The sequence below is a fragment of the Sorex fumeus genome, unplaced genomic scaffold (assembly GCF_029834395.1).
Source record: "Sorex fumeus unplaced genomic scaffold, SorFum_2.1 ptg000094l, whole genome shotgun sequence".
In the NCBI taxonomy this organism is placed as follows: Eukaryota; Metazoa; Chordata; class Mammalia; order Eulipotyphla; family Soricidae; genus Sorex; species Sorex fumeus.
In genome coordinates, this window is record NW_026606151.1 from 23,376,486 (window position 1) to 23,401,313 (window position 24,828).

At 40.1% G+C, this 24,828-nt stretch overlaps 2 protein-coding genes across 2 annotated transcripts; both read left to right on the forward strand.

Annotated features, from left to right (window-relative positions):
- Positions 1-2,678: 2,678 nt before the first annotated feature.
- LOC130040350 (olfactory receptor 14J1-like) lies at positions 2,679-3,644 on the forward strand. The gene has a single exon (XM_056132395.1). It carries the CDS (start codon positions 2,679-2,681, stop codon positions 3,642-3,644), a length of 966 nt encoding a protein of 321 aa, XP_055988370.1.
- A 7,249-nt stretch (positions 3,645-10,893) lies between these two features.
- On the forward strand, positions 10,894-20,308 carry LOC130040351 (olfactory receptor 14J1-like). Its single transcript, XM_056132396.1, has 2 exons — positions 10,894-11,815; positions 20,082-20,308. Exons 1-2 carry the CDS (start codon positions 10,894-10,896, stop codon positions 20,306-20,308), a joined length of 1,149 nt encoding a protein of 382 aa, XP_055988371.1.
- The last annotated feature ends 4,520 nt before the right edge of the window (positions 20,309-24,828 follow it).

Genomic DNA, 24,828 nt, shown 5'->3' on the forward strand with positions numbered 1-24,828 from the left:
GCCAATGTATGGTTATCGTGATGTGTAAATAGGAAGGCTGATGACAGCGAATAGAGTTTAGAAGCTTATTAACAAGCAGTACATTGAGCTCGATAACACTGTAAATGGAGAGGGCAGTTCCCAGCAGCTCCCAAGGGTCCTGCAGCCATTCTCAGTGCAAGCTGCTCCATTCTGGTGCCTGAAAGTGAGGTACTGCTGGACCTCCAGTGGCAGGGAGCAACTATGCCAGCCCAGAGTGCCCAGGGGCCAAAGGACTGAATTGTTTGTGGAGAAGCATGTGGTCCCAGTAACCTAACTGGTGTCGGGTACATGGAAGGCAAGCTCCCAGTGCTTCCTTTGTAGTTTTAATTTTATGTGCACATATCCACATATGGATGTATAGAGATTTGGTAGAGTGAGGGCAGGGAGAACCCAGTAAGTGTTATCATTAAAATCATTTCAACATAAAAATGTGTTGCAAGAAAACTCAATAGAATTGCAAGTTTGGACCCCAGGGTGTTGCACAGAATTGCCTACACCCAGAGCACCCAGAATCTCTATACCTGACAATGAGACTTCACACCTAACCCCAAATGGCCACAGGACAGAAATGGACTCATCTTTACTGTCCACGGACTGCATTTTATTGAAATGAACTGAATCGCAGAGATTTGAATTTCAACTAAATGTTGACTTCTGAGACTGACAGATTATCCATCCCTATGATCAGGTAAGAAATTTTTGGGTTGATCTGGTGAGTTTCCTTAGGTTCTAGAAAGAGAGGTGATATTGTAAAATGGAATGCAAATAAATGACAGATCTATGGGCATAAAAAGAATCATATCTGTACTTGAGAATTGCAAAATACAAATATTTACGTTATTTTAATAAAAAATAAGAATATAAACTTCTTCTATCCAGAAACGTTTTGTGGAATAAAATGATCAGATTCCTGTGGACATCCTTCCATTCCAGAAACAACTTTGTGGATTCATAAGATCCCTTCCATATCATTTACATTTAACTCCATACCTTCCACTCTTCATGGCACTCACAGCAGACTCAGCCCTGGAGATCAACAGTTTTTATTATTATTATTATTAATATTATTAGTTTAAAAGCCACACCTGTTGGTGCTCAGGCCTTACTCCTGGCTCTGAATTCAGGAATTACTCCTGTGGATCTAGGGGGATCTTATGGGATGCCGGGGAATGAACCCAGATTAGCCTCATGCAAGGCAAGTGCCCTCTCGGCTGTGATATCGCTCTGGCCTACCCGGCACTTTTACATCCTGGGACTTAACCACAATCACCTCACATCGTGCAGTTGAACCTCACTACTCCCTCTGCTCCAGCTACGGTGCCTGTCCTCTTGGTCCTGGGTGGGCACTGGCTGGCTGGATTCAGCGTCTTTGCTCACAAGTCTGCAGCCTCATCTCCTACCTTCCTTCCCTTTCTCTAGGGAATCACAGAGTTTTCCCAGAGTCTAAGGTTAGTTTTCCCCTCTGGTCCTTTGTTTCCACCTTACTGTAAAACCAGTTGGCAATCTTTTTGCATTCCAAGAAGAAAACTTGAGAAAGAAGAAAAAGCATTAGGAACGTTTGCCCTCAAGCATGACCAAATTAGAAACCTCCCACAAGAGCCACTGTGCTCTGTAGTGACAGGTAAATAGGGAGGCTTATGTCAGTGAATGGAGTGTAGAAGCTTATTTACAAGAGGTGTGAGGGATGAAGGGCACTTTGGAGGGAGAGGGCTGTTCACAGCAGCTCCCAAGAGACCTGCAACCATTCCCAGAGACTCTCACACACAGGGGCAGCTGCTCCATTCTAGGACCTCCGGGTCCATGCACCTATGGCCCTCCAGTACCAGGGAGCACTTTCTTCGTAGATTTATTTTTATGTGCACATATGTGCAGTTGTCTGTATATATGTTTGGTGTATTAAGGGCAGGAGAACCCAGCCACTGCTGATGGAACCCCTGGGCCACTCTCATGATATCCTGTAAAGCACAGTTATAGTTCAGAGCTAGGGCCCCAAAAGAGGTGCCCCTAGGATCATGTCATATGGGGATGAGAGATTCTGTCTGGCAGTGTTTGATGGCCCCCAGTGCTTGAGGGCTCACTGGCAATGCTCAGAAACCAACTGTTGCAAGGGATCAAATCTATGAGAAGGCAAAGTGATCCTTTGCATGCAGGAATCCCACGCTCTGGTCCTGCACAGCTGGTTCCCAGAAAGCCATGAGATCAGGGCAGGGAGTGGCTAGCAGCATCACTGGGAGTGGCCTAAAAATAAACTCTAGAAATTTCCAAAAATCACAAGTAAAAAACTAAGAAGGATACAAGGTCAGTTTCATCCACAACACATCACCTAACAACCCTTTACATATGTCCACGTCTCCTGCACTTTGATTTCTTTTCATCTTTGTCTGAGGATCCTCAATTGTTGTCTTTTGTAAAATTGAAATGGCAATGGTAAAATGCACAATATTCCATAACCAATATCTAGTCCCATCAAATAGCCAAAGTAACTAAATTTATTGAGATGTTTATCACTATGCAAAGCCTCTTCAAATTTGTAAGAAGTGCTGATTCTGATTTCTCACCCAAAATTCACAGTTCAGATTGATTTATCAAAAAAATTTCTATTCAACAGATTTCATCTTGTCTTGCAGTCAGCCACAATAAGAAAGAAGTCAAGGACTATGGATAACTTCACAATGAGTGGGTTTCTTCTCTTGGGATTTTCTGCCAAACCTGAACAAGAACTGTTTTATGCTTCTCTGTTCTTGGTCTTATACTTGTTGGCTTTAATCGGCAACATGCTCATCATCACCACGACTTCCCTGGATGACAGTCTCCAGTCCCCCATGTATTTCTTCCTGAAGCATCTCTCCTTGTTGGATCTCTGCTACATTTCCGTGACTGTACCAAGATACCTTTACAACTCTTTCATGCACAGTGGGAATATTTCCCTCTGGGAATGCATCGTGCAGTGCTTTGCTTTGATGACCTGTAGTTCGGCTGAGCTGTCCATGCTTACATTGATGTCCTATGACCGCTACGTGGCCATCTGCCTTCCTCTGCGCTATGACGTCATCATGGACGTCAGAACCTGTGTCCATGGGGTTGCCGGAGTCTGGGTCAGTGGGGCCATCTCTTCAGCCATGCATACGGCAGCTACTTTCTCCATCCACTTCTGTGGCCCCCGCGTCATTCACCAGTTCTTCTGTGATATCCCCCAGATCCTGAAACTCGCCTGCTCTAGTAAGTTTATGAGTGAAATTGACGTCACTATCTTTACAGCTTTGCTGTCATTTCTTTGTTTTATATTTATTGGATTATCCTACCTGCACATATTCTCTTCCGTGCTGAAGATGCCATCTGCTGAGGGCAGAGCCAAGGCCTTCTCCACTTGCCTCCCCCACCTTGCTGTCGTCATATTGTTTCTTTCTACTGGTGCCTTTGAGTATCTCAAGCCTCATTCTGAATCTCCAACTGCTTTGGACATGTTGCTCACTATCATGTATACGATAGTTCCCCCAGCGTTGAATCCAATGATCTACAGCCTGAGAAACAAAGCCATTAAGTTAGCTCTGAGAAAAGTGTTTCAAAGAAAAGAAGCACTTACTTCCTTTCATTCACTGTTGAGAGACAAGTTCAATATATAATTGCTAGTATTTATGGAGTTGATTGATAATTTTGTTTGTGTATGTGTGTTTGGGACACACCTGGTGGTACTATGAGCTTAGTCCTGACTCTATGTCCAGGGATCACTCCTGGTGGCCTAGAGGGACCATCTGCTGGGAATTGAATCAGCAGTCTGCAAGGCAAGAGCCCTACCTGTTAAATGTATTAGATTACATTTTATTTTAAGTGATGTTTTAAGATTGTTGAAACCGTTTTATATATGTGCAACCTGGAAAACTAAAATAAACTTATTTGGGGCTACAAAAGAGGATTTGTGAATATTTTAAGTACTATCCTACAAAATCAGTTTGAAAATAACGGAAATTTCACTATGTTTAAGACAACAACTCAATTTTTTCTAGCAATTTATGTGGCAATTATAGAAAAGAGGTAAATATAACATTCATAGCTCATTTTCCTAGTTTCGCTGGAGCTTAGACAATACATGATATCCAAGAATTGATTAGATCACTCTGATTCTACAATCACTAGCCGTTCAGAGCTCCATCAGTTTCTACAAATCACCCTAGCCTACAATTTGAAAAGCAAAGATTCCCTGAAAACATCACATAGGGCCATTTGCTTGCCTCGTCAGATTACTAGATTACTATGCATTCGTTCATAAGGAATAAATATTTAAATAACAAAATAATCTGGGGAGACACAAATATTAGGATTTTATTTTATATATTTATTTTTTAGGCATCATCAATGAAAATGTTGTTGATAAGATAGTCCTTGGTCAACAATGTTCCAAATTCCATATCACCATCTGTAAAAGCACAAAAATGAAAAGATTTGTCATTTAGAAAATTGTACCTGTGAAGGTATAGTATCGAAGGAATAATCTGATGTTTGGATACTTTTATATTCTATTTTAAATTTTTTATACTTTTATGCTATTATTTTGTCTTCTGAAATATAGTCTCCATGTTGTAAGCTTAATATAATATTAGACATTTGTTCTATATCTGTTCTATTTAAAAATTTTAAATTTAAATTTTTAATCGTTTTCCCTTTTCATGACATGTTCTAATTTAATGGATGTTATCATGTCACATGTATATAGTGACTCCTCACATTATATTTTTCAAACTTGTATCTCAATGATTTATTTTTCTTGCCTAATTGTTGTTGCAAGAATTTCTAAGAGTACACTGATTACAGATTGCTAAAAGAAATATTGTTGCTTTGTGCTGGGCTTAATCAGAAATCTTTAAATACTTTGCAATTATCTCTAGTAAAAGAACATGCTATTAGAACAAAATTCATTAAATATATGTGAGGTAAATATATCGAGAGCTGTTCGGCATATGAACCTAATAGAAGTCTGCAATTATTTAAAAACGGTGGCTAGTGGTGGTGGGAAATGGGCAGTGGTGGAGGGATGGGTATTTGATCATTGTATAATTGAAACCCAAGCACAAAAGTTTGTAAGTATACAACTGTACCTCATGGTGCCTCACTAATCACTTAATCACTTAACTTTCCGTTAGTCGTTGATTTGCTCAAGCGGGCACCAGTAACGTCTCCATTTGTCCCTGTTGCGTGCCAGTGTAGCCCAATGGCATCTGTTTGCTCTGGGAACATGAAGAGCCTCAAATCGATCGTTCATGATCTTGATGAAGGAGTCTGACCATCTGGTAGGTGTGCGGCCACGCGGTCTTTTGACATCCCGTGGGATCCAGTCGGTAACAGCTCTAGTCCAGCGGTCATCTTTAAATCTCATTACGTGACCAGCCCATCTGATTTTAGACACCTTGGCAAATGAGACAGCGTCCCTGATTCTTGATCGTCGATGGATGTCAGAACTCAGGATTCTTTCTCTCATTTGAGTGAAACGTGATATTCCAAGCGTAGCTCTTTCTATTCTTCTTTGGGAGACCTGAATAGCATTCTCATCTTGTTTGTGTAGGGCCCAGGTCTCTGAGGCATATGTTAATGCAGGAAGAACAGTGGAATCAAAGAGATGTGCCCAGAGCTGGAGGTTCTTCGTGCTCTTAGCTATTTCTTTGAAGTTCTTGAAGGCGTTCCAAGCCACTCTCTTCCTCCTGCGCAGCTCGGGTGCCAGGTCATTTGTCATGTTGACTTCTCAACCTAGGTACACATAGCTGTTGCATTCGGAGATGGAGTCTCACTAATAAAAATAATAAAAAATAGATAAATAAAAACAGTGGCAATAATTGTAAGGTCCCTAGAGACCCTGAGAAAAATTCCAGAGCTAAACTCTGCTAATTAGTAACTCTCCCTTTCCTGCCCTCTCCCTAGTAGAGCCTTAGCTGTGAAGCCCTTCCTTATTGGGATGTAAATTCTGAAACCATTTGTTGGCTCTTACTTATCTGTTACCTCTGCTAGTAACTTTTCCCTTATCTGCCCCACCAGAATGCAGGAGCCAGGAGCTGAGAATCAAAGGGACCCAGGTAAATATTGAAGATAACCGAATATCTGAGTTACCAGATACCCACTAGCCACAATGCCTATGTACATCAATGCTGATCTTTGAATCTATAGGCTAAGGAGTGATGTACTTTTAAATGGATTGGTTAAGAAAGTATATGTTGTTACAAATCTATTGGCTATGAAATGTGTGGGCTTTGCTGTAATGGCCAGTGAAGGCCTATATATATAAGATTCCTTTTGAAGAAGTTCGGGGTTTTGCCTGATGGTTCGGCTCAACCCTGGCTATCCAGTCTTACAATAAACCTTGCTTGCTGTTTGCAGTCTCTGGAGTCAAAATCCGCATCCTAACATAATAAGTAAAATAAAGGTAAATAAATGAAATACATCAAATTAAGAATGGTTTCTATGGCCGAAATATCCCATGGCTAAAAATTAAAAGATGCCCTATTGAATGTGGGAAAATATTTGTACACAACAATTCAGATAAAGGCTACTATCCATTACATATAAGGCTATTAAAATGCTCAACAGTAAAAGTACCAAAAACCCCATCAAAAAGAGGGGGAAAAGATTGACACATCCCTGAAAAAGATACACAGATGACCGACCCATGGATATTAAAAAATGCATATTGTCTTCTGGTATCAGGGAAATGTAAATAAACAAATAAATGACAGTGAGATAACATGTCACACCAGTGAGAATGGCATATATTAAAAAAAAAGATTGGAATAACCAGAAATGTGAAAAAGGAACCCTCGACATAGTTAATGTTATGGAAAGCATTATCAATATTTCTTAAAAAACTAATAATATACCTACAATATGTTGGAGAAATGCAACTTCTGGGCATCTACCCCACCCAACAACAAGTAAACATTAACATCATAAGTGAGAAGAACTATGTTCCTAGCAATGCTTAATACAATAGCCAGGACTTGGAATCAACCCAAATGTCCAGTGACAGAGGAATGGATATGGAAGTTATTATACAGATAATGCAATACTGTGTAGATATAAGAACAGGTGAAATATACAGTTGACTGCAATGTTGATGGAGTTGGAAGGTGTGTTAAGTGAATTAAGTCAAAGAGTAAATGGCAAATACCAGATGATCTCACTTATCTGTAGTATACAGAAATATAAGCTACGTTTGTAGAATCACATTGGATAGGATTGAACAGTGACAAATCCTTGGCCTTGCATTACAAAACTCAGATTATCAGAAAGTGTGAGAAAAGTGATGGAGTAGGAAAAGGCAGATTACAGGTCACATAGTTACAATGGTGGAGAATCTGGGATACTTTCCTTGGATACTTTGGTGGGATATAGTAACTTTGTACATCAATGCTCTAAACTTTAATATTATTATAACCATGTTACCAAATCTTTAATATAAAATATTAAGACTGGATAACTCTTTTACTAATAGACAGGAAACTTCATATTTACCTCATTTTTAAATAAAGACTATTACAAACGGGGTATTATCCTAAAATCAGATTATGAATTAAATTATTTATCGAGTCAATAAAATTAATTAAAGAAATTAATTTGCCTTGTAGGTATTCTGTAATCAAAACACAACTTATACAGTATTTACCATGTGATTCAATGAACACAAATAAAGCTGTACTTCCAGTTACTAGATGTGCTAATTAAATCACTTCAACAGAAAAATGCGTTGCAGGAAAACCCAATAGAATTGCAAGTTTGGACCCCAGGGTGTTGCTCAGAATTGCCTATACACAGAGAACCCAGAATCTCTGTGGCTGCAATGGGACTTCACCCCAAACCCCAGATGGCCAAAGGACTGAAAAGGAGTCATCTTTACTCTCCACAGGCCAATTTTATTGATATGAACTGAGTGGCAGAGATACGACTTTCATCTCAATGTCAACTTCTGAAACTGACAGATTATCCATCCCTATGATCAGGTAAGAAATTTCTGGGTTGCTCTGGCAGGTTTCCTTAGGTTCAAGAAAGGCTATATTGCAAAATGGAAAGCAAATAAATGACAGATTCTGAGGGCATAAAAAGAATCATCTTTACTTGAAAATTTTAAACTAAAATACAAAAATTCACATTATTTTAATTTAAAATAGAAATAGAAACTTCTTCCATCCAGAAACATTTTGTGGAATAAAATCATCATTTTCCTATCAATATCTTTAACTCGGTACCTTCCACTCAAATATACACACAGATGCCACTCACACACATGCTCAAACACTGTCACCCCAACAATGAGCAAATATGCCAAGAACTTAGCTTTGTTAAGTATTGGGGACACCTCCTATCAGATAATTTTGTTCCACCAATCTCAGACTTAAGCAAACTTATAATTCAGCAACAGATATAATCATACACTCACAGTAAGAAATGATTTCTTGTTATTTGTCTTATTTCCTTATGCTCTATACCAATTCCACTCCTATCTAGTCACATTTTTGAGATTCTCAGGTATATATAATATATAATCCTACTTACAAGAATAATCACGATTCCATTTCAAGAAAAAAAGGATTTAATGTCCTGTTTTCAGAGCCTTTTGAAATCTTTATATAAGTAATTGTTCATTAATTTTAGTGTTTCTCAATGGATTTTGCTAGTAACTCATTTTAAATAGACGTAATAATCTTCAGTACTGATTAGTTTGTGCCTTATTTTAAGTGTTATGTAGAATAGACCCAAAATAGATTTAACTATATAATTTTTTCCAGAGAACACACAGATTTTACTGTACCGTTCAGGTGACTTTCTCATTAACTAACAGTACTTGATAAACAAATTTGAAATAAATCTTTACAAACTATATTTGGTGGGTAAAAAATGATATTTCACAACATAAAAAATTTCAACTGAAAGCTTGAATAAGTTCAGTTTATTTCAGCAGCATTCTTATATTTTAACAATACACATTGTAAAGAGTGTTCTTTTGAGCTTTCAGACTGGGAAACTAGGTTTTCAGGACATGTGATATGGTACTTTGTGTTAACCACAGTGATTGTGAGCATATCATCGTGCCTGTATAGGTCATATCAATACAGTCTGTTTTGAAATTGTGTTTTTCTGGGGAGAATGAGACAACTCAGCAGGCTGAGCACTGGCTTTGCAGCAGGAAACTGGGCATCCCCCAAGCACTGCAGAGATCAACCTCCGAGCACAAAGTTATGAGTCTTCCCCGAGCACTGATGACATACCACAAAAATAAAAACAAATGACAAAATAAAGCATTTTTCCAGAGAAAAACATTTATTATTTGTTATTATCTGTTGACATTTTGGTTGTTTGGTGGTTTATATACTCTAGAAGTTCAGGATAAGAGTTTCACATCCTTTAGCCTTACCTCTAAGCTTCCTTCCCTTTCTTATGGGCAACCACAGTTTCCCCAGACTCTAAGGTTAGTTTTCCTGTTCTGTCTTTTGTTTCCATGTAAGAGGAAAATCAGCTACTAATTTTGTTTCACTCCAAGGAAAAATTTTGAAGAAGGTCAAAGCATCAGGAGCTTGTGCCCTGAGACCTCCCACAGAATAGCCACTGAGTGTTCCTAGTGATGTGTAAATAGGAAGGCTGATGACTATGAATAGAGTTTTGAAGCCTATTTACAAGCAGTGTTTTGGCTGAACAGCACTCTAGATGGAGAGGGAAGTTCCAGAAGTTCTCAAGGGGCCTGCAGCCATTAGCAGTGAGTCTAGCTCACAGGGGCTGGTGACTCCATGCTAGGGCCTGAGGGTGGGGTGCCGCTGGGCCCTCCAGAGCTAGGGAGCACTTATGCCAGCCAGGAGTGCCCAGGGACCTCAGGATCAGCAATACTGTGGGGGAGGCATGTGGTACCAAGGGCCTAACAAGGATCTGGTACATGCAAGGCAAACTCTCAGGTCTGGGCTGTACATATATTTTTATGTGAATGTGAATATGTTTGTTTTCATTTAGGGAGGGCAGAAACTACCCAGTGTGTGTTCGGGGGACCCCTGGGCCAATCCCATAATATGCTGCAAACGATGCTTCCAGTTCATATCTAAAGTCCAAGAGGAGGTGCCTCTAGGATCCTGTCACGCTGGAGGTGACTGGATTCAGTCTGGCAGTGCTGCTGGGCCTCCAGGGCTCACCTAGCAGTGCTCAGAAACCACCTGTTCCAAGGGATCAATTTCAGGATAAACTCAGTCGTGCTCTGCATTGAGAAATTCCATGCTCTGTTCCTGCACCACAGGTTCCCAGACATTCCTATGAGCTGGGAATATCCCCCAGCATCACTGGGAGAGGCCTAAAACCAAATAACACCCAAATTTCAAACTCTCCAGTAAAAAAAAAAAAACTATAGGTCAGGCTCAGCCAAAACATGAAACCTAACAATCCATTCTACTATGTGCCATCACCCTAGACTTTGATCCTTTTCATCTATGTCCTAGGAACCTATACTTTGGTTGTTTGGAAAATTGAAATGGCAATAACAAAACTTATAATTTCCCATAAACAATATGCAAATCTTCCACATAGATAATGTAACTATTTGCTTGAGATCATTATCACGATACAAAACTTCTTCAGATTTATAAGGAGGAATTTATGATGTCGACTTCTTACCCAAACATTCTGTTCAAGCAATGCAAAATAAATTATTTAGGTCCGTCTTTGGGGGCAGGCCTTGGGACTTGGGATAAAACTTTTGAAATATGTTGGTGGGAAAGTGTATTGAAGGTGATATTGGTGTTGGAATATTAAATGGAATAAATCATTGTGAACAACTTTATTAAAGTATAATAAAATATTTCTGCTCAACAGATTCCATCTTGTCCTTCAGTCAGACACAGCAAGAAATCAATAAGAATGGATAATTTCACGAGTGGATTTCTTCTCATAGGTTTTTCTGCTAAGCCCGAGCTAGAAATCTTTTATGCTTGTCTGTTGTTGGTCCTATACTTGTTGGCGTTAGCTGGCAACATGCTCATCATCACCACGACTTCCCTGGATGATAGTCTCCAGTCCCCCATGTATTTCTTCCTGAAGCATCTCTCCTTGTTGGATCTCTGCTATATTTCCGTGACTGTGCCAAGATTCGTTTACAACTCTTTCATGCACAGTGGGAATATTTCCCTCTGGGAATGCATCATGCAGGTATTTGCTTTGGTTTCCTGTGGTACTGCTGAAGTGTCCATGCTCACGTTGATGTCCTATGACCGCTATGTGGCCATCTGCCATCCCTTGCGCTATGAAATCATCATGGGTGTCAGAACCTGTGTCCATGGCATCATAGGCGTCTGGGTCAGTGGGACTATCTCTGGAGTCATGCATACAGCAACTACTTTCTCCATCCACTTCTGTGGTCCCCGTATCATTTACCAGTTCTTCTGTGATATCCCCCCGATCTTGAAACTCTCCTGCTCCAATGAGTATATCAGTGAGATCGGTGTCTCTGCCTTCTTGTCTTCAGTGGCACTTCTTTGTTCTGTCTTTATTGGGTTCTCCTACGTGCACATATTCTCTTCCGTGCTGAAGATGCCATCTGCTGAGGGCAGAGCCAAGGCCTTTTCCACATGCCTTCCACATCTCGCTGTTGTCATATTATTTTTTTCTACAGTTGCTTTTGATTATTTTAAACCTCTTTCAAAATCTCCATCTTCTTTGGACATTTTGCTCACTATTCTTTACACAGTGTTTCCCCCAACATTCAATCCAATCATCTATAGTCTGAGAAACAAAGCTATAAAGTTGGCCCTGAGAAAGATTTTTCAAAGAAGAAAAGAAAGATGTACTTCTATTCATTCTCTATTTGGAGACAAGTTCAATATATGTGGGTAAAATTAACGTGTGCTAGTTCACAGATAAATATTCATTTTAACTGATGTTTATGGTTGATGAAATCTCTGTGTGTGTGTGCTGCTGAAAAAAACATTCATACTTAGGGCTACTAAATAAAACTACTCTTGAGTTTTATTTTATAAGAGCACTTTGAATATTTTAAGTTTTACTTCACAAAACCGGAAGTGAAAATAGTGCAAAATACATAATGTTTAGGACATCAACTTAGTTTTGTTTCCCTGGTAATTTATATGGTAGTCATGGAAAATAGTGTATATGTGGTTCAGCGCTCATTTTCCTTTTTTACATACCTGATAGCGAAGATTGAGAAAACACTGATTCTTTGCATCATTAGTTATTCCAAACCCAGTAATCTTCTATTAACTTCCTGAGACTTCAATCACACATGCTGAAGTCACCTTGAAAAACTCCATATCCCATTTGCTTTGCATCTCCAGGTATATTGGGTTACTTTGCATTCACAGGAAACAAATATTTAAAGAAAAGTATAATTTGGGAGATCCAAAGAAATGCAGGTTTATAAATTTTATTGACTTATTTTTTATGCATCATGATTTACAGGTCATTTACAGGAGACTAGTGTCAGACCTACAACATCCCAGCTCTAATCCCACCACCAGTAAAACAATAATGCTGAAAGCTTTTGTCATTTAGAGAATAGTCTGTGCAGGTACAGTATGTAAGCGATAAAATGTTCAGATAATTTGATACGATATTTCAATTTATCATATTATTAAATGTCAATATTTTGTTTTCTGAAATATTCCTCAATGTTGCAACCTCTCCATAATAATAAATATTTACTACTTTTATTTAGATTTTAAATTTTATTTCCTTTTTTATTTTTTATATTTTGATAATAGAACTGATATTATTGTTTTATAAGATGCCCACCAGCAGGTGCCTCCACCCCTCCACCATTGTTGCAAGATCCCCTTCCCCACGCCTCCTACACAACTGTTCTCTTGACTTTATCTCAGGGCTGTATTCACTGGGAATTGTTCAGTTCTTTGCTTGTTTCCTTAACTCTGAAAATGAGTGAGATAATCAGGTGTTTGACTTCACTCTGTAAACTTTACCTCAATTCCTTCTGAGCTGAAGCAAGTTGCATGATTTCATTTTCACCCACAGTTGTGTGGTATTCCATTATGTACATATTCTGATAGTTGTTCATTCATCTGCCACTGGTCACTTGAGTTGTTTACATGTCTTGTATATTGAAAATGATGCTGAGTGAACATGGGTGTGGATATGTGCTTTCAGTTAAATATTTTCATGTTTTGAAGGTAAATATCTTGGGAGTTGCATGATCAAAAGGAAGCTCTATTCTTCATCTTTTAAGAAGCGTCAAAAATAAAAAACATTTTCCCATCAGGTAGAATCAAGAAATGGTCCCAGCAACTGTGAATAAGATATTTTGAAACATCCCCACCAGTATTATGTGCCTATTTTTATTCAAATGTCATACTGACTCAGTTCTTTTCGCTTTGCTGTTACTTTGAATTCAGGGGATATGAAATTTCCATTTGACATTGTTCTGCAGCTGCTGTTTATGGTTTTTGTGCTTTTAGTTTTGGGGGCATACCCCAAACCGTGATACTCAGGCTTTTTTTCTGGTTTTGTACCAGAGTAGTTCCTGGCAGTGCCCAAGGGGACATATGAAATACTGGGGTTCAAACCTTTGTAAGTGGCTTGCAATGCAAACACCTTCTCTCCTGTACTATGACTCTGGCTGGCATTTTTACAGGGTAGCATGGTAGCACGGTCCTCCCCTTGTTCATCGATTTGCTCGAGCAGACCCAGTAACGTCTCCATTGCAAGACTTGTGGTTGCTGTGTTTGGCATATCGAATACGTCACAGGTAGCTTGCCAGGCTTTGCCACGCAGGCAAGATACTCTTGGTAGCTTGTCGGCCACTCCGAGACAGGCAAAGGAATTTAACCTGGGTCGCTTGCAAGGCAAATGCCCTACTGCTTTGCTATTGCCCCAGGCATTTTTTACATATTCCAATAAAAATTGCCGAAAAGCTGAAAGTTTTCCCTTTAAGATTAGGCACAAGATATATAACATTTTCACTATCATTTAAAGTTGTATTGGACTTACACAGCACAGATATTTGACATTTAAAAATAGCTATGCTAAATCAAATTTGAAAGCCAGTTAGAGTCTCATTATTTGACTTAAATATCACTATGTCTACGGTAATATCTATGGAAAACACTAAATCCTCACTAAAAATCCTTTAGATACAATAAGCCAGCACAGTAAATTGATGAAGCAAAAATCAATATACAATAGAATGCTGAATTTTCCATGCAAATAACACATTAAAGAAGAAGCAAAATTAAAAACCACAGTTAAAATGGCATCCACAAATGAGGCACCTAGTAATCAGCTTAACAAAGGTGAAATGACTTATACACTAGCTTTCACCAAAGAAAATTTAAAAAGATGCAAGGAAATGTAATATATTTCTTTTTTTTATAATTTATTTATTTATTGAATCACTGTGGGAAAAGTTACAAAGCTTTCAGGTTTAGGTCTCAGTCATACAAATATCAAACACCTTTCCCTTTACCAATACTTATTTTTTACCACGAAGAACCCCAATTAAACCCCACCCCCACCCCACCCAATGCCTGCGAGGCAGATGAATTCTAGTTGACACTCTATCTGCTTTGATTAGATTCATTGTTGCAATAAAAGATGCACCACTATTATTTAGAGTTTACCCCCCCCCCCCCAAATCAGACATGCTGAGAAAGCATTGTGGAGTGATTCGCTTTCTACAGCTGGGTTCAAGAATTAAATGTTGGTTTTGGATTTCCGCGATTTTGCTAATTAACCCTGGAAGTATTTCTACGGAGAGTCAGATAATTAAGAGATTGGTTTCTGTGCTCTGGAGTCGTGGCGGTGCTGGAGAGCCGCTCGTGGGGGGCAACTGGTGGCCTCGGTAGGGCGTGAAGGACGGACTGGAATGCCCCCTTTCCCATGAGGTTTTAGTCACCCCCAGTCCCCCGGCTCACACCTGCTCTCCACAAGGCACCCATGTGGTCGCCATCTTCTTTCCAGAGAGGAGAGGGCGAATGGGGCAACATCCTTTCCTCTCCGGGCAGACATGATGGCCTGGATTAACGCATAGTCTGTTCACTTTTCTGCTCTAAGCTGCTGGGTTCTGCATTAAGTCCTTGTGCTTCTGGGGCTGTGGCCGTGCTGAAGAGCCGCTCGTAGGGGGCAACTGGTGACCTCGGTAGGGCGTGAAGGATGGACCGGAACGCCCCCCCTCCCATGAGGTTTTTGTCGCCCCCACACCCCCGGCTCACACCTGCTCTCCACAAGGCACCCATGTGGCTGCCATCTTCTTTCCAAAGAGGAGAGGGCGAATGGGGCAACACCCTTTCCCCTCTGGGCAGAAATGATGGCCTGGGTTAACTCATCGTTCGTTCACTTTTCTGCTCCAAACTGCTGGGTTCTGCATTAAGTCCTTGTGCTTCTGGGGCTGTGGCCGTGCTCCAAACTTAACTCTGATTTTCAGGGAGAAACGTTGGGTGGTTTACTTCCCATTGATCACTTTGTATAAACAGAGATGTCGCGCGGCCGTTTGGAGGAAGAGTCCTAGTTCCCGCATACTCGAGCTATGCTTGTGGAGGCTTCTGGTCACCTGGGTTCCATCTCGGGGAGGCGGGATGCGGCACCTACCCCATCTGGGACTTCCCGGTGATCTCGGCTCTTTCTGGAAGCTGGTGCCTTCTCCAGGAGCTGTGGAGCCAGCCCTCCATGTGGCCCTTCTCTGCGGCTGTATGCTGTAAAGATGGAAATGGAAAATATTTCTGTATTCATAGATTGAAAGAATTAACCTTGTACAAATAAATGGTCTACCTGAGGCATTAGAGGGACTTAATGCAAATACTTTTAGCACTAAAACCATGAGATCACACTACAACTCAATTAAAAATGTATCTGTCACAGGGAAGAAGGAAACTGGGGTCATTGATGAAGGGAAATTGACACTTTGTAAAAAGCTTTGCAAATCACAGTGGTTCAATAAAAATATTTTTTAATCAAAACAGCATTCTTCAATGAGACAGGACAAATGGTACTAAATATATCTGAAACCACAAACACCCCAGTATTCAAAGCAATACCAAGAAAAAAGATTTTTATGTTTTAACTCATGCTGTATCATCTCATTAAAACATTTTGAGTTTCTGGAGTGCACGATTCCTGCGGCTGCACATCTCAAAGAAAAAGCACATCTGAAAGAAAAGATTTTTATCTTTTCTTTTATTGATATGATGGATTATGTTGATTGATTTCCGAATGTTGAACCATCCTTGCATCCCCGGGATGAATCCCACTTGGTCATGATGTATGATCTTTTTGATGAGTTGTTGAATTCTATTTGCTAGTATTTTGTTCAGAATCTTTGCATCCGTGTTTATCAGGGATATCGGCCTGTAATTTTCTTTTCTTGTGGTGTCTTTGTTTCCTTTTGGTATTAGAAAGATATGGGCTTCATAGAAACTGTTTGGGAGAGCTTCTGTTTTTATCAATTTCCTGGAAAAGCTCGAGAAGGACTGGAAGTAGGTCCTCTTTAAATGTTTGGAAAAGTTTGCAAGGGAATCCATCAAATAGAACTTTTTCTGGAGAAAAACAGTGTTATTACCAGTGTTATTACCTGTAGACATTTTGGATGTTGGCTGATTTATTCACTTTAGAAATTCAGGGTTTGAGCTTCACACCCTGTAGCCTCACCTCCTACCTTCCTTCCCTTTCTCTCAGGCAATCACAGTTTTCCCAGACTATAAGGATAGTTTTCCTGTTTGGTCCTTTGTTTCCACCTAAGAGGAAAACCAGCTACTAATTTTTTTCACTCCAAGGAAAAATATTGAATGAGAGGAAAAGCATCAGGAACGTTCGCCCTCAAACATGACAAAATTAGAAACCTGCTAGAATAGCTAATCTGTGGTTGTCGTGATGTGTAAATAGGAAGGCTGATGACAGCGAATAGAGTTTCGAAGCTTATTAACGAGCAGAGCATTGAGCTGGATAACACTATAAATGGAGAGGGCATTTCACAGCATCCCCCAAGGGTCCTGCAGCCATTCTCAGTGCAAGTTGCTCCATTCTGGGGCCTGAAAGTGAGGTGCTGCTGGGCCCTCCAGTACCAGGGAGAACCTCTGCCAGCACCTCTGAGTGCCCAGGGGGCAAAGGACAGAATTGTTTGTGGAGAAGCTTGTGGTCCCAGGCACCTAATTGGTGTCAGGTACATGGAAGGCAAGCTCCCAGTATTTCCTTTGTAGTCTATTTTTATGTGCACATATCCACACATGGATGTATAGAGATTTGGTAGAGTGAGGGCAAGGAGAACCCAGTAAGTGTGATCATTAAAATTACTTCAACAGAAAAATGTGTTGCAAGAAAACGCAATAGAATTGCAAGTTTGGACCCCGGGGCGTTACACAGAATTGCCTATACCCAGAGCACCCAGAATCTCTGTGGCTGACAATGGGACTTCACACCTAACCCCAAATGGCCACAGGACAGAAATGGACTTATTTTTGCTCTCCACAAACTGCATTTTATTGAAATGAACTGAATAGCAGAGATATGAATTTCATCTAAATGTTGACTTCTGAGACTGACAGAATATCCATCCCTATGATCAGGAAAGATATTTCTGGGTTGATCCGGTGAGTTTCCTTAGGTTCTAGAAAGAGAGGCGATATTGTAAAATGGAATGCAAAAAATGACAGATCTATGGGCATAAAAAGAATCATATCTCTACTTGAGAATTGCAAAATACAAATATTTATGTTATTTTAATTAAAAATAAGAATAGAAACTTCTTCTATCCAGAAACATTTTGTGGAATAAAATGATCAGATTCCTATCAACATCCTTCCATTCCAGAAACATCCTTGTGGAGTCATATGATCCCTTCCCTATCATTTGCATTTAATTCCATACCTTCCACTCTTTATGGCAATCACAGTAGACTCAGTCCTGGAGATCAACAGTTTTTATTATTATTATTATTATTAAAAAAGGTAAAGGCCCGCCCGTTGATCATCGATTTGCTCGAGCGGGCGCAGTAACTTCTCCATTGGAGACTTTGTTGTTACTGTGTCTGGCATATCGGATACTCTCGGTAGCTTGCCGGGCTCTCCGAGAGGGGCGGAGGAATCGAACTCGCGTCGGCCATGTTGGCCGCTTGTAAGGCGAACGCCCTACCCACTGTGCTATCGCTCCAGCCATTATTATTATTATTATTATTATTATTATTATTAGTTTAAGAGCCACACCTGTTGGTGGTCAGGGCTCACTCCTGACTCTGAATTCAGGAATTATTCCTGTGGTGCTTGGTGGATGATACCGGGGAATGAACACAGATTAGCCTCATGCTAGGCAAGTGCCCTCCCGGTTGTGATATCGCTCTGGCCTTCTCGGCACTTTTACATCCTGGGACTTAACCACAATCACCTCACATCGTGCAGTTGAACCTCACTACTCCCTCTGGTACAGCTACAGTGCCTGTCCTCTTGGTCCTGGGTGGGCACTGGCTGGCTGGATTCAGCGTCTTTGCTCACAAGTCTGCAGCCTCATCTCCGACCTTCCTTCCCTTTCTCTAGGGAATCACAGTTTTCCCAGAGTCTGAGGTTAGTTTTCCCCTCTGGTCCTTTGTTTCCACCTTACTGTAAAAACAGCTGGTAATCTTTTTTCATTGCAAGAAAAAAACTTGAGAAAGAAGAAAAAGCATTAGGAACGTTTGCCCTCAAGCATGAACAAAGTAGAAAACTCCCACAAGAGCCACTGTGCTCTGTAGTGATGGGTAAATAGGGAGGCTTATGACAGTGAATGGAGTGTAGAAGCTTATTTACAAGAGGTGTGAGGGATGAAGGGCACTTTGGAGGGAGAGGGCTGTTCACAGCAGCTCTCGAGGGACCTACAACCATTACCAGAGACTCTCACACACAGGGGCAGCTGCTCCATTCTAGGGCCTGAAGGTCCGTGCAGATCTGGCTCTCCAGTACCAGGGAGCACTTTCTTCGTAGTTTCACTTTTATGTGCACATATGTGCAGATGTCTGTATATATGTTTGGTGTATTAAGGGCAGGAGAACCCAGCCACTGCTGATGGGACCCCTGGGCCACTCTCATGATATCCTGTAAAATACAGTTACAGTTCAGACCTAGGACCCCAAAAGAGGTGTTCCTAGGATCATGTCATGTGGGCATGAGAGATTCTGTCTGGCAGTGTTTGATGGCCCCCAGCGTTTGAGGTCTCACTGGCAATGCTCAGAAACCAACTGTTGCAAGGGATCAAATCATGAGGCGGCAAAGTGGTCTTTTGCATGGAGGAATCCCACGCTCTAGTCCTGCACAGCTGGTTCCCAGAAAGCCATGAGAACAGGGCGGGAAGTGGCTATTAGAATCACTGGGAGTGGCCTAAGAACAAAATCTCAAAATTTCCAAAAATCAAAAGTAAAAAACTGGCAGGCTACCGAATGTAACCTGCCCACACAGCAGAGTCTGGCAAACTCCCCATGGTGTACCCAATATGCCAAATACCAGTAACAATGATGGGTCTCATTCTCCTAACTCTGAAAGAGCCTTGAATGTGGCACTTTTTTAAAACGTCTCAGGGCTAGGATGAAGAAGACGTTACTGGGGCCTGCTCGAGGCTATCGACGAATAACAGGATGGTTGTGATTGTGATTGAAAAGTAAAAACATAAAAAGGATACAAGGTCAGTTTCAACCACAATACATCACCTAACAACCCTTTACATATGTCCAAATCTCCTGTACTATGATTTCTTTTCATCTTTGTCTACGGGTCCTCCAGTGTTACCATTTGTAAAATTGAAACGGCAATGGTAAAATGCTAAGATTCCATAACCAATATCTAGTCCCATCAAATAGCCAAAGTAACTAAATTTATTGAGATGGTTATCAGTATGCAAAGCCTCTTCACATTAATAAGAAGTGCTGATTCTGATTTCTCACCCAAAATTCACAGTTCAGATTGATTTATCAAAAAATTTTCTATTCGAAGGATTTCATATTGTCCTGCAGTCAGCCACAATAAGAAAGAGGTCAAGGACTATGGATAATTTCACAATGAATGGGTTTCTTCTCCTGGTTTTTTCTCCCAATTCTGAGCAAAAACTCTTTTATGCCTTTGTGTTCTTAGTTTTATACGTGTTGGCTTTAACTGGCAACATGCTCATCATCACCACGACTTACCTGGATGACAGTCTCCAGTCCCCCATGTATTTCTTCCTGAAGCATCTCTCTTTTGTTGGATCTCTGCTATATCTCCGTGACTGTGCCAAGATACGTTTACAACGCTTTCATGAACAGTGGGAATATTTCCCTCTGGGAATGCATCCTGCAGTGCTTTGCTTTGATGACCTGTAGTTCGGCTGAGCTGTCCATGCTTACATTGATGTCCTATGACCGCCATCTGCCTTCCTCTGCGCTATGATGTCATCATGGACGTCAGAACCTGTGTCCATGGAGTCATCGGCGTCTGGGTCAGTGGGGCCATCTCTTCAGCCATGCATACGGCAGCTACTTTCTCCATCCACTTCTGTGGCCCCCGCATCATTCACCAGTTCTTCTGTGATATCCCCCAGATCCTGAAACTCGCCTGCTCTAGTAAGTTTATGAGTGAAATTGACGTCACTATCTTTACAGCTTTGCTGTCATTTCTTTGTTTTATATTTATTGGATTATCCTACCTGCACATATTCTCTTCCGTGCTGAGGATGCCATCTGCGGAGGGCAGAGCCAAGGCCTTTTCCACTTGCCTTCCCCACCTTGCTGTCGTCATATTGTTCCTTTCTACTGGTGCCTTTGAGTATCTCAAGCCGCATTCTGAATCTCCAACTGCTTTGGACATGTTGCTCACTATCATGTATACGATAGTTCCCCCAGCGTTGAATCCAGTGATCTACAGCCTGAGAAACAAAGCCATAAAGTTAGCTCTGAGAAAAGTGTTTCAAAGAAAAGAAGCACTTACTTCCTTTCATTCACTGTTGAGAGACAAGTTCAATATATAATTGCTAATATTTATGGAGTTGATTGATAATTTTGTGTGTGTCTGTGTGTGTGTGTGTGTGTGTGTGTGTGTTTGGGACACACCTGGTGGTACTCTGAGCTTAGTCCTGACTCTATGTCCAGGGATCACTCCTGGTGGCCTAGGGGGACCATCTGCTGGGAATTGAATCAGCAGTCTGCAAGGCAAGAGCCCTACGTGTAAAATGTAATAGATTACATTTTATTTTATGTGATGTCTTAAGATTGTTGAAACCGTTTTATATATGTGCAACCTGGAAAACTAAAATAAACTTATTTGGGGCTACAAAAAAGGATTTGTGAATATTTTAAGTACTATCCTACACAATCAGTTTGAAAATAATGCAAATTTCACTATGTTTAAGACAACAACTCAATTTTTTCTAGCAATTTATGTGGCGATTATAGAAAAGAGGTAAATATAACATTCGTAGCTCATTTTCCTAGTTTCGCTTGAGTTTAAACAATATATGATATCCAAGAATTTATTAGATCACTCTGATTCTATAATCACTAGCCGTTCAGAGCTCCATCACTTTCCACCAATCACCCTAGCCTACACTTTGAAAAGCAAAGATTCCCTGAAAACATCACATTTGCCATTTGCTTGCCTCATCAGATTACTAGATTACTCTGCATTCGTTCATAAGGAATAAATATTTAAATAACAAAATAATCTGGAGAGACACAACTATTAGGATTTTATTTTACATATTTATATTTTAGGCATCATCAATGAAAATGTTATTGATAAGATAGTCCCTGATCAACAATGTTCCAAATTCCATATCACCATCTACAGAAGCACAATACTGAAAAGTTTTGTCATTTAGAAAATTGTACATGTGAAGGTATAGTGTCTAAGAAATAATTTGATATTTCGATACTTTTGTACTCTATTTTAATTTTATTCTATTATTATGCTATTATTTTGTCTTCTGAAATATAGTCTCCATGTTGTAAGCTTAATATAATATTAGACATTTATTCTACATCTATTCTATTTAAAATTTTAAATTTAAATTTTTAATCGCTTTCCCTTTTCATGACATGTTCTAATTTTTTATGTATGTTATCATGTCACATGTAAATAGTGACACTTCACATTATATTTTTCAAACTTGTATCTCAATGATTTATTTTTCTTGCCTAATTGTTGTTGCAAGAATTTCTAAGAATACACTGATTACAGATTGCTAAAAAAAATATTTTTGCATTGTGCTGGGCTTAATCGGAAATCTTTCAATATTTTGCAATTATCTCTAATAAAAGAACATGGTATTAGAACAAAATTCATGAAATATATGTCGGGTAAACATATTGAGAGCTGTTCGGCATATGAACCTAATAGAAGTCTGTGATTATTTGAAAACGGTGGCAAGTGGTGGTGGGAAATTGGCACTGGTGGAGGGATGGGTATTTGATCATTATATAATTGAAACCCAAGCACAAAAATTTGTAAGTCTACAACTGTACCTCATGGTGTCTCACTAATAAAAATAAAATTAAAAATAAAAATAAATAAAAATGGTGGCAATAATTGTAAGGTACCTAGGGACCTTGAGAAATATTCCAGAGCTAAACTCTGCTAATTAGTAACTCTCCCTTTCCTGCCCCCTCCCTAGTAGAGCCTTAGCTGTGAAGCCCTTCCTTATTGGGATGTAAATTCTGAAACCATTTGTTGGCCCTTCCTTATCTGTTACCTCTGTTAGTAACTTTTCCCTTATCTGCCTCCACCAGAATGCAGGAGCCAGGAGCTGAGAATCAAAGGGACCCGGGTAAATATAGAAGATAACCAAATGTCTGAGTTACCAGATACCCATTAGCCACAATGCCTATGTACATCAATGCTGATCTTTGAATCTATAGGTTAAGGAGTGATGTACTTTTAAATGGATTGGTTAAGAAAGTATATGTTGTTACAAATCTACTGGCTATGAAATGAGTGGGCTTTGCTGTAAGGGCCAGTGAAGGCCTATATAAGATCCCCTTTGAAGAAGTTCGGGGTCTTGCCTGATGGCTCGGCTCAACCCTGGCTAGCCAGTCTTACAATAAACCTTGCTTGCTGTTTGCAATCTCTGGAGTCTCTTTGTTGTTAAAGGGAGATCATGATCCGCGTCCTAACATAATAAGTAAAATAAAGGTAACTAAATGAAATACATCAAATTAAAAATAGTTTCTATGGCTGAAATATCCCATGGCTAAAAATTAAAAGACATCCTATTGAATGTGGGAAAATATTTGTACACAATAATTCAGATAAAGGCTATTATCCATTACATATAAGGCTGTTAAAATGCTCAACAGTAAAAGTACCAAAAATCCCATCAAAAGGGCGGGGGGGAAGATTGACACTTCCCTGAAGAAGACTCACAGATGACCAACCCACGGATATTAAAAAATGCATATTGTCTTCTGGTATCAGGGAAATGTAAATAAACAAACAAATGACAGTGAAATAACATGTCACACCACTGAGAATGGCATATATTAAAACAAAAAAAGATTGGTCATTCGAATAGGTACTGCCAGCGCCCAGGGCCAGGGACTCTTTCTGGGCAAGCGCAGCTAGCCTGATCCCCTAGAACAGCCGGTTTTCCCCCTGGATCTGCGCGGGACGGGGAACAGAGGCCCATTTCGCAGAAACAAAGCTGAACGGCTCCAGGCACTCTCCCCATTCGAACAGGTACTGCCCGGTGTCCAGCGCCAGGGGCCCTTTCCAGAGCTGCGGCCGCTATTGTGGCCCCAAATTATTCTTCCACTACATATCCCAAAGGAATAAGTTACCCTCTTAGATGGAACCTTCTCTAGGTTAGCTCAACCACTAGAAACACAATAACCAATAACTCGTTAAGCACATCTCAACTCACTCTGCATATCAAGCAGAATATAATAGTGAACGTGAAGGACTAAACCACACCTCTCACAATGGTAAAGCAAAGCAAAAGCCCACCAAACTTTCTTATTGAAGAGGCTAGCCCAGAAGACACCAACAGTACTGCAGTGTTAGACAACCTCTCTGACAAAGAATTCAGAAGAGAGCTACTAAGGATGCTTAGGGAACTAAAAGAAAAAATGGAAAGCAATGCCAATAAAAGACAAGAGGATTTGAAGGCAGAAATGAGGAAAATGCGAACGGAAATGTCAGACCTGAAAATCCTGGTGAGTGAATTGAAAAACTCAGTGGAAGGCCTCAGCAGCAGAGTAACAGCTGCTGAGAACAGAATCAGTGAGCTCAAAGATAAAATTCAGAGACTCTCCAGAAAAGAGCAGAAAATGTAAAAGAGACTCACAATTCGGGAACAGATGGCAAGAGAAGATAGTGATGAAGCCAAGAGGTGTAACATAAGAATTATTGGAGTCCCAGAGGGACAGGAAGAAAATCTTGATGAAGAAGAAACTGTCAAAGACATCATTGCTACAACGTTTCCAGAGCTGAAGAAAACTTGTGACCACATTCAGGAGGCCCGAAGGGTACCAGCTAGAAGAAATCCGAATAAAAATACACCAAGACACATCCTGATCAAAATGACCAAAACCTTAGACAGAGATAAAATTCTGAAAGCAGCAAGTTCGAAGAAAGAAATCTCTTACAAAGGAGCATCATTAAAATTCACAGCTGACTTTTCTGATGAAACCCTCATGGCCCAAAAACAGTGGTGGGATATAGTGAAAAAACTCAATGAAATAAATACCTCTCCAAAAATACTTTACCCAACGAGACTCTCAGTCATAACAGAAGGAACAACACACAGTTTCACAGACAAACAACAGCTCAAGAACTTCATAGACTCAAAACCATGGTTACAAGAACAACTAAATGGGCTACTTTAAGGCAAGACAGATCCCTCAAATACACA